At 36.1% G+C, this 10,535-nt stretch overlaps 1 protein-coding gene and 1 non-coding gene across 2 annotated transcripts; both read right to left on the reverse strand.

Moving 5' to 3' along the window:
- Positions 1-329: 329 nt before the first annotated feature.
- LOC146922120 (small nucleolar RNA R71) lies at positions 330-436 on the reverse strand. The gene has a single exon (XR_015013005.1). It is a non-coding gene; the product is annotated as a small nucleolar RNA R71 (small nucleolar RNA).
- Positions 437-5,434: 4,998 nt separating this feature from the next.
- LOC146922121 (DExH-box ATP-dependent RNA helicase DExH3-like) lies at positions 5,435-10,141 on the reverse strand. Its single transcript, XM_085715221.1, has 5 exons — positions 9,014-10,141; positions 8,664-8,794; positions 8,338-8,424; positions 7,779-7,973; positions 5,435-6,281 (listed from the first exon to the last, which is right to left on the reverse strand). The coding sequence occupies exons 2-5, from the start codon at positions 8,730-8,732 to the stop codon at positions 6,045-6,047; spliced, it is 588 nt and encodes a 195-aa protein (XP_085571347.1). The 5' UTR covers positions 8,733-8,794; positions 9,014-10,141; the 3' UTR covers positions 5,435-6,044.
- Between the last annotated feature and the right edge of the window lie 394 nt (positions 10,142-10,535).

The following is a 10,535-nucleotide window of genomic DNA, read 5'->3' on the forward strand; positions in this document are numbered from 1 at the left end:
CTTCTATGGAAGAGCCACAAGCTATTATTGTGTACCCAACGGTTGAGGGTGAAAATTTTGAAATTAAACCTGCACTACTGAGCTTGGTGCAGCAAAATCAGTTTTCTGGATCACCCAATGAGGACCCAAATCTGCATATTTCAACTTTCTGGCGACTCAGTGTAATTTATAAAGCAAACCAAGAAGCCATAAGGCTGCACCTTTTTCCTTTTTCCTTAAAGGATAAAGTTATCACTTGGTTCCATTCTTTAAGAGTTGGCTCCATCATTTCATGGGACCAAATGAGGCGAGAATTTCTTGCACAGTTCTTTCCCCCATCTAAAATCTCCCAACTAAGGGCCAAGCTTTATCAATTTACTCAAAAAGATGGGGAGTCTCTTTATAATGCGTGGGAGCATTTCAAGGAAATGCTTAGACTTTGTCCCCACCATGGTTTGGAAAAGTGGTTAATTATCAAAACTTTTTACAATGGTCTAACATATACGACTAAAATCTCTGTTGATGCAGTTGTAGGTGGTGCTTTAATGAACAAGGATTTCCAAACAGCTTATGCCTTGATTGAAGACATGGCTCTAAATCTCTTCCAGTGGACCGATGAGGAAGCCGTCACAAATTCTTCACCCTCCAAAAGGGAGGCAGGTATAAATGAAATCTCTTCCTTTGACCATCTATCTACCAAGGTGGACGTACTATCTCAAAAGTTTGATAACATAAATGCTTGTACTGTCACACCTACTTCTATTTCAACTCCATGTGGGGCATGTGGTATATCTAACCATTCTAGTATTGAATGCAAACTAGGTAGTGTTGAACAATTAAATTTTATTCAAAATAACCAAGGGATAAGTTTTAACCAAAATCTTCATAAAAACCCCTTTGGTCAAAAGACAACACCACCTAGTTATGCAAATATTCAAAGAGTCATTCAAAAGTCTAATTTTGAACTTTTAATGGAAAATTATCTTTTTAATCAATCCGAACAGCTCCAGGAGCTTAAGGATCAAACTAGACTTTTGAACGACTCTCTTGCTACGCTTACATCAAAGGTAGATTCCATCCCCTCTCACAACAAAATCTTATAGACTCAACTCTCCCAAGTTGTCCAAAAAGTTAGCCAACCTAAAACTAACAAAATGAATGTTGTTACACTTAGGAATGGTAGGCAACTAGAGGACCTCGTAAGAAAGGCCAAGCCTAATGAGGTTAAGAAAGAGATTAGCAAACCACAAGGAGAGGAAACTAAGGTAGAGAGCGAGAAACCACAAGGTGAGGAAACTACACCACCCCCCTTTTAAACCAAAAATTCCTTTCCCACAAAGTTTTGCTAAGTCTAAGCTATATGAGCAATTTTAGAAGTTCATCGAAATGATGAATAAAATCTACATTGATGTGCCCTTCACCGAAGTTCTAACTCAAATGCCTACCTATGCAAAAAAATTAAAAGAAATTCTTTCTAAAAAAAGGAAAATTGAGGAGTGTGAGACAATGAACCTTACAGAAGAGTGTAGTGCCATCATCCAAAATAAATTGCCACCTAAGCTTAAAGATCTAGGAAGCTTTTCCATACCTTGTGTAATAGGGTCCAAAATAGTGAAAAAGGCAATGTGCGATTTAGGAGCTAGTGTCAGGTTGATACCTTTATCTCTTTATGAAAGGTTGGGAATAGGGGAGCTTAAGTCAACAAGAATGACCTAACAATTAGTAGACTGTTCCGTTAAGTACCCAGCTGGAATCATAGAGGATGCCCCAGTCAAAGTAGGAGAAATATATGTCCCCGCTGATTTTGTTGTGATGGAGATGGAGGAAGACAACCAAGTACCAATTCTTTTGGGAAGGCCCTTCCTTGCTACCGCAGGGGCTATAATTGATGTTAAGCATGGTAAATTAGCATTTAATGTTGTTAAGGAAACTGTTGAATTTGAACCTGCTAAACTAATGAAAAGTCCTTCAATTGAGGACTTTTGTTGCATGATAGATGTAATTGACCGTTGTGTGAAAGAATGCTCTTTAGCATCAACTACACATGATGGTTTGGAGATATGCTTGGTAAACAATGCAGGTACAAAGCTAGAAGGAGATGCCCAAGTTTACGAAGAGTTATTGGATGAAAATCCTCCCATGGAAGGTTTGGGTGTGGAAGAATTAGTGAAAGAAGAACCAACCCCTCTACCAAAAGAGGCACCAAAAGTGGAGCTTAAACCGCTCCCACCAAATTTGAGGTATGAATTCTTAGGCCCTAACTCAACTTACCCTGTTATTGTGAATGCAAGCTTAAATGAGGTAGAAACTGAAAAATTACTTTTTGTCCTCAAGAAATATCCTAAGGCTATAGGGTATACCATCGCTGACATTAAAGGAATAAACCCCTCATTGTGTACACATAGGATACTACTTGAGGAGGACTATAAGCCATCCGTTGTACACCAAAGAAGGTTGAATCCTAACATGAAAGAAGTTGTGAAAAAAGAAGTTTTAAAACTCCTATATGCATGTGTTATTTATCCAATTTCTGATTCTAAATGGCTTAGCCCCGTTCAAGTAGTACCTAAAAAGGGTGGTCCCACAGTTATTAAAAATGATAAAAATGAATCCATTGCAACTAGAACTGTCACTGGCTGGAGAATGTGTATTGATTATAGGAAGCTTAACAAAGCAACCCGTAAGGATCACTTTCCACTCCCTTTTATAGACCAAATGTTAGAAAGGTTAGCTAAGCATTCACATTTTTGTTACTTAGATGGTTATTCTGGATTTTTCCAAATACCTATTCACCCTAATGACCAAGAGAAAACCACTTTCACATACCCCTTTGGCACTTTTGCCTATAGGAGCATGCCTTTTGGTCTTTGCAATGCTCCCGCTACTTTTCAAAGATGCATGATGTCTATTTTTTCTGATTTTGTTGAAAATATAATGGAAGTTTTTATGGATGATTTTTTTGTGCTTGGATCTAGTTTTGATAATTGTTTGACTAACCTGGAAAAAGTTTTGGAAAGATGTGAGCAGGTGAATTTAGTGTTGAATTGGGAAAAGTGTCACTTCATGGTAAGAGAAGGAATTGTCCTAGGACACTTGGTCTCTGAATGGGGTATAGAGGTAGACAAAGCAAAAATTGAAATTATTGAAAAAATGTTACCTCGTACCTCGGTCAAGGAAGTAAGAAGTTTCCTAGGACATGCGGGGTTCTACCGTCGTTTCATTAAAGTTTTTTCTTCAATTACTAAGCCACTAACAAGCCTGCTCCTTAAGGATGCAGATTTTGTCTTTGATGATGAATGCCTAAAAGCATTTTGCAGGTTAAAGGAAGCTTTGGTCACTCCCCCAATCATACAGCCACCGGATTGGAACTTACCTTTTGAGATAATGTGTGATGCAAGTGACTATGCAGTTGGGGCGGTGTTGGGTCAAAGAAAGGACAAGAAAATGAAGGTGAGAAAAACACAAGAAGGGGGGTTGAATTGTGTTTTAGAAAAATTCTTCGTTTCTCCTAAAACTGAACACACTGATCAGAAGCTAAGCGAGACAGCTTCTGAAGTGATAATCAGAATCTAAATGCAGCGGAATAAAACAGAGAGAGAGAAGAAGAACGACACAAAGCAATTATACTGGTTCCTTCCACAATCCGGAAGTAGTCCAGTCCCCCTTGCACTTCCAAGGAGATTTCACTAAGAGTAATATCTGATTACAATTGCTCAAGCACACAAGCAAGAGACTTCCTTTGCTCAAGCACACAAGCTAGAGACTTCCTTTGCTCAAGAACACAATCAAGAGACTTCCTGCTCAAGCACAATTGCAAGAGACTTCCTAACTAAACAAAATTACACAGAAAATTGTTTAAGGTTGAACACTTGATATACAATCAGAGGTGCTCACAATACAAATCAGATACAGACTCAATGGACTTAAGAATTTCTAAGATATGACTTTAAGACACAGAAATTCTAAGTGAATGCAGAACAATTTCAGCAGAGGTTTGGCACTTGTAAAAATGTTGCGAGTCTTTCGTTCAGCGTTCTTGCATTACCAAATCTCTAGGTCTTCACTCCTTTATATAGAGGTGTGAAAGAGACGTTGTGAAATTGCCAGCACACCAAAGAGTCGTTGTTGAAGCTTGATCTTTCACCAATGATCTTTTGCCTGATTTGGTTGTTGTCCTATGAAGAACCAATTTGAAATCCATTCCTTATCCAAAGGAACATCTATGCAGGCGAAGCTGTATTCTGGAGCTGTTTTCTTGTCTTGTAGCGTGGACACAAAACAGAGTAGTGGAGAACGTGGTTGTACAATTCGTACAAAGTACAATGTCAACGCTTTTGTCCAAATTGCAAGCACATGCCTTCAAACACCTTTGAAATGACCGTTGCAATGTTCCACTAATTTTCTGCTGTGTTTTCGAATCCAATAGACAGCTTTTGCAATGTAGATTCTTCAATCTTTGAATCTTTTGCAAATCCAGTTGATCTTCAGCTTCTGGTGAAATGACTTCTGATGAGGCAGCTTCTGATGATACAACTTCTGATGAAACAGCTTCTGCAGCTTCTGATGGTGCAGCTTCTCCAACTTCTGATGATGCAGCTTCTGATGATGTGGCTTCTGGACCTCTTGTCTTCAGGAGCACTATTCTTCAGGAGCACTACTTCTTCAGGAGCAGCTTGACTTCAGGAGCGCTTTTACTTTCAGGAGCGTATTGCCTTCAGAATCATCTAAGCTTCATTTTCTTTTGCTCTTCATTTGCTCATTCAGAACCAATCAATGATGTAACTTTTTAACTGTGGTCCTGTACACTTGAAAAAATATTAGCTAGTCCAATTTACAATTTTTAATACCTTGTTATCATCAAAACTCTTTAAGGTTCATTGTTAAACATATTTTGTTCCAACAATCTCCCCCTTTTTGATGATGACAAACAATAGTATTTAAAATTGATCAATTGTTGTTAATCTAATTAACAAGTTGACCTTGGGGTTCTGAGGTTTGTAAGCTCAGAGTCTGAGGTTTGTAAGCTCTAACTCCCCCTGAGTCTGATAGTTTTTAAGGTGAGGTTTGTAAGCTCCCCCTAAGTTCTATCCAGGTTAATTAAATTCATTTTTCGCACAATAATATCAGAGCTTAAAAAAAAATTGAAAGAATTGACTTATAGATAAGAAGAATGGTTCAATTAATTTTTATTTGAAATTTGATACTCCCCCTTTTTGATACACCGATAAAAAGAGATAGAAATTTTCAAAATTTTCAAACATTAATTAATGGGGCTCAGAGCCTTTAAATACTATCACATATACTCCCCCTTTTGTCATTAGCAAAAAGACATAAACAAAAAGAAGAGATGAGAAAAACATAAGATTAAAGGTTCATAGCATAATTCAAATCATTTTAAAGCACATTGACCATCTTCAAAGATTAAATAAACAGACATAGCAAATAATAACATACACTACTACAAAATACCCCCTTTAATAGCACTTATTTTGGCTCTTAATAGCGCTTCTCAAGCGCTAAGAAAGCCCCCGCTATAAAAGGTCAGGAGCCTATAATAGCGCTTTCCAAACGCTATTAAATAGCAACACATCAATAGCGCTTTCAGAAAAGCGCTAATATAGCCTTATTCTAGTGCTATTAAAGTAGCTTTTCTAACAGTTGTTTCTTAGCACTTTCTGAGAAGCGCTATCGTAGCCTTTATACTCAAATAGGGGTTTCTTAGCGTTTTACTAAAAGCGCTAATAAAAGTTGCGTATTTTTTTTTTAAAATTTGTAACAAAAAATGCTATAATTAAACGCTATAATAAGATACTGCAATATGAATATAGCAAATTACATTCATGATAATCTCATTACAATCTTCAAAATTCATTCCATAAAAAGATAAAAGTACAAAATAAAGATGAAGATGAGGGGGGACATAAAACCAAAACCCTCCAAAACGTACTAATTTGGGAAACCAGTCTTGTTCCTAGCAAATTCTGCCAAATTCCTAAAATCAAACAACCATCCTATTTCAGTTCAAGTTCATTGAAAATAAATTCAAACAACCATCCTATTTCAGTTCAAGCTCCAAAAACAAGTGCAATGAATTTTACCGACAGAGGCTCTGGTGGCTGGAGAGCACTAGATAAAAACTCAGAGATGTTTCCAAGTTGTAGACTTTTTATTTGTAGACATAAGGACTGTAAAGGTGTTCTTAAAAGCTCTGGCAATTGATAATCAGCAAAAGCATCATAAACACATCTGGGATAAAGATGGTAGCATTCGACAGATTGAACACGACCTGCCCTTCCTTTTCTCTACAGAAAAAAATGTGAATTTGCTAAGCAACCAGACTACCAAAGATAAATCCAAAAGAATATGGTAAAGAATACATTATGAAGCTCTATGCATATAAAGGAGTCATATTTGGTAGCTTAACTTCTTGAAAGATGTAGCGCAATTCGATAGCAATAATCACATGTTAACAATCGTTCATGATCCAACTACAGTAATCCACCAAATGCACTAGGTTCATCTATTTCCAATTGACACATTACTTCAATCTATTTCTACTCCAATAATGTGTGCCTTTAACAAGGCACACACAATATTGGAAATCTTTCTAAAAAGTATATGCATTAGAAAGCGTGTTTAACTTTTTCTACTCATGGAGGAAAAAAGCCTTTTCCATAGAATGTGACATAACTACATAAACATACTGCTTCCTGAACAGTCAATCTGCTTGCTCGTTCAATCCCTGTGCTATTTGCTTCATGGACGAATCCCACATCGAAAAGTTAAGAATAGAGTGTGGAGTGTGAGATATAAAATTGAAGTGTGTACTGCATAGCAATTAATATCACCTTGTCATGATTTGGGTTAGTTGAGGAATGCGATTGCGAGGCCCATTTAACCCAAAATGCAAAACGGCGACTTTTATGCGTGATTTAAAAAAAGACATTTTAATGGTTTTTAGTTGAATCGTGTGCAACCGGGAAACCTCCGTTTTTAGTTGTTTTTAACCAGTTTGGCTATTTTTTAATGGTTCCGCCACAGTGCAGTTCACGGGCCCTGTTATACCAGACATATGACGGGTTCCCAATCCAACCGGTCCGGTTTGAATTACTATGGTTAGGGTACGGTTATCTAGAAGTGCTTTTTTACAAAATTACAATGAAGGGCATAAAAATCATTTGAAAAAAAAAACATGTTCGTTTGAAGTCACTTTTTATATAAATTTGAATACAATCAGATGTAGCAATATTTCTTGAATATAATATTAACTTTTTTTTTTGCCAAAGAACATTATTAACTTAGAACATAATTTAACAGTATATACTAACATAATTATTTATATATAAATGTTTCTATGTTAATGTAGTCACACGCAAATATATATATTCATGAATGAATGAATGAAAATATATACGAGAAATATATTGCACTTCAAATTGTATATTTCATGAACTAAAATACAATAATGGAACCAAAAACAGGGCTGAGGGCTGTGTGCTTTTTTATATAGATCCCTAATAATGGTTCTACACTACAGACACTTACAGGACGAAAATGAGGGTAATACAAGGGTCAACCCTTTCATATTAGAAAGATTGTGATACAAGGGCCAATGGCCAAACTCTTTTTTTATTTTATTCTTATTATTTTAACAATCGAAGTCTTTAAAAAAGTGTTTTTTACTCAAATAATCTATAGCAAACAGACTCTATCTGACCATTTTCCTTTCGAAAGGAAATAGACAAATAAATTCTCGAATAATCTAAATTTTAAAAAAACTAATTTGAACAATCAATTACCTGTCTGGCAACAGCTTTTGAGATCCAAGATGGAAGCAAACAAGGAGTGTTATTTAATGCATCATATGATGTCTCCTTTGCTTTTCCACAATCAACCACAAATACAACGTCATTGATAGTAATACTAGTCTCTGCCATATTAGTAGCCTGAACAATCTTCCTCACCCCTCCTCCAGGATTTTCAAATATTAATTTCTGCAAGATAAAAGAAAACAAACATAATTCACTATACACTATATTGAATGAATAAATGAAATAATATATATATATATATATATATATATATATATATATATATATATATATATATATAGTGAATAAAAAGAAACCCCCGTGTGATATAAAGGAAAGTGCAAGAGGAATGTTGGATCTGAGATAGACCAAGAGTCTCTTTTGAGTTGGGGGAGGGGGGGGATTATTCATTCATTTAGAGTACAAACTCATTATTCCAAATATTTTAATAAAAATGTACACATAAGACATACATTAAATCGTAAAACAGATAACAACAAGTAACATTTACTGTGGTAGTATTTCAGTCTATTACTAGCAAGGTCACCTGCTCTGAGCTGGACATAGAGCCATGGCACGCAAGAAGTAATACTCGGCTCTGATCACCCAACAAAGGATGAGCGTGGAGTTTATCCTTCAAAGAGTTTATATCATCCCAACCAGTCATAAAAACCAAAACAGAATAATCATTATAAAGAGAGAAAACTCATCATGTCCAAAAAAACAGAACATCACTGATCATTGCAAAGTTAAAGAATGAATCACATCAGAACAGATTATATGACTGCTGAAATACAACAGCATAGTAAGCTATATTGGGATAGCATCATTTGAACTTCAATTAAGATGCAGAAATGAGTATTCTGAGCTTACAAGGATATGCATCGTTGGGGCACCATCAAAATATGAAGAAAAAAGCTCAGCATTTAAGGTTGCACTCATCAAAATTAAGCTCAAATCAGGACGACGAGGGAGGAGATCCTTCAGGACAATGAGAAGAAAATCTGACAAAAGTGAAAGTCAGTGGTAAGCATCATACTGACATATTAAATATAACAAGGATTTAATTTATATACACCAACGGTTTCGAATTTTTTTACGCTTACCTCCAATCAAATCACGCCATGTAGGTATTTATGGAGATATTTTAGGAATTACTCCCTCCGTCCCTTATTATACACTATTGTAAAGAACAATCAAGTATGAATAAAAGGGTATAATACCTGGTGCTTAGTGAGCCTTCTGCAAATGGCCCTAATCTTCTTTGGGTGAAGATCAAGAGGAAAATACTTCCTGTTCTTGTAAACTGCCCTCAATGCAGGCTTCTGCTACTGAGATATCACTGTCAAAATCTGAGCAATCAACAACCTCACCACCTTACTGCAAAATTCCCCAAAAAAAAGTTGCACAAACATAAACTGATTTTGCAAATAAGAGAGAAAACTCACAGATAAACCAGATGTATATTGATATCATCTAAAAGAAATCGAATAAATCGTACAAGAAAGGAAAATTGAAGGCGAAATCAAAGGTTGTTATAATTAAGGAATATGTATACATAGACGACTATCAATAGTACAAATAAACCATTAAACACAAGAATTGCTCCTGACTTATGCATCTAACATATCATGGTAACATTGCTTAGCTAAGAAAGAATACCCACATCAAAGGGCATCATGAACCCTTCATAGTACAGCAAATCAAGATAAACTTCTAATAAAATGAAAAACATATACGCCATAGAGACAGAAACAAATTGGAAGATGTTTTGGAGTCACAAGTACTGGTCATAGCATCTTCTTTTACCACAAGAGCTTGAAAGTCGTTTGTCTCAAACCCAAAGGACCAAAAGTGAGCAACCTGCGTAGTAAATGTTAGACAATAAACTCGGCTCACAAAGAAAAGGCAAACAATGACCCTGTTAAAAAAAACATCAAATTCAAAAACAATAGATAGAACATGGACCTAGACAACAGGGAAAGAAACACAATTAAAACTAAGAAAGATCTATATTAACATTAAAAAGGAGACCACACAAAGAAAACGAGGCAGATCTGGCCAGATCTGGCTTTTAGAGGGCCAGATCTGGATGAAAGGGGGTGGGGGTTCCGGTGGCGGACGATACAACGCAAGTGGGAGTATGGGTGGTGGCTCACCACCACCACTGTTGACCAAAAGAACCACTGTAAACAGAGAACGCAACAACAATATGCTTCCCATGACAAAAAGGTTCAAAGAGTGGAGAGGGACACGAGAATGAAACGGACGAAAACACGATGTCTATTACACCAAGAAACACTAGCAACCTAGTGGAAGTGGCGGCTCTTTTTCACACTTTGTTATGCGCGAAAATGAAAATAATGTATCGGCCCTTTTTTATTTTCATTAAGGCCAAACATAGCGTTTCAGAAAAACGCTATCTATACCCCCTTCAACAATAGCGTTTTCCTAAAAGCGCTATTAGTGCGAACAAGAATAATAGCGCTTATAGAAAAGCGCTATCTAACCCAGTTTTTTACAAGTTTTTTTTAGCGCTTTCTGAAGAGTGCTATAATAGGTCTATAATTTGCGTTTTTAATAGCATTTATCCAAAAACGCTATTAAAATTGTGCTATTAAAAGCCAAAATTGTGGTAGTGATACAAGGTATAAACAGTTAAAGATTTTCAGAAGCAGGAAAAATTCAGAAGCATCTAATATTAGAAGCGAAAGAAATCAGAAGCGAAAGAAATCAGAAGCCTAA

The sequence above is a fragment of the Medicago sativa genome, chromosome 5 (genome assembly GCF_051527215.1).
Source record: "Medicago sativa cultivar Bolivia chromosome 5, Bolivia_mono, whole genome shotgun sequence".
In the NCBI taxonomy this organism is placed as follows: domain Eukaryota; kingdom Viridiplantae; phylum Streptophyta; class Magnoliopsida; order Fabales; family Fabaceae; genus Medicago; species Medicago sativa.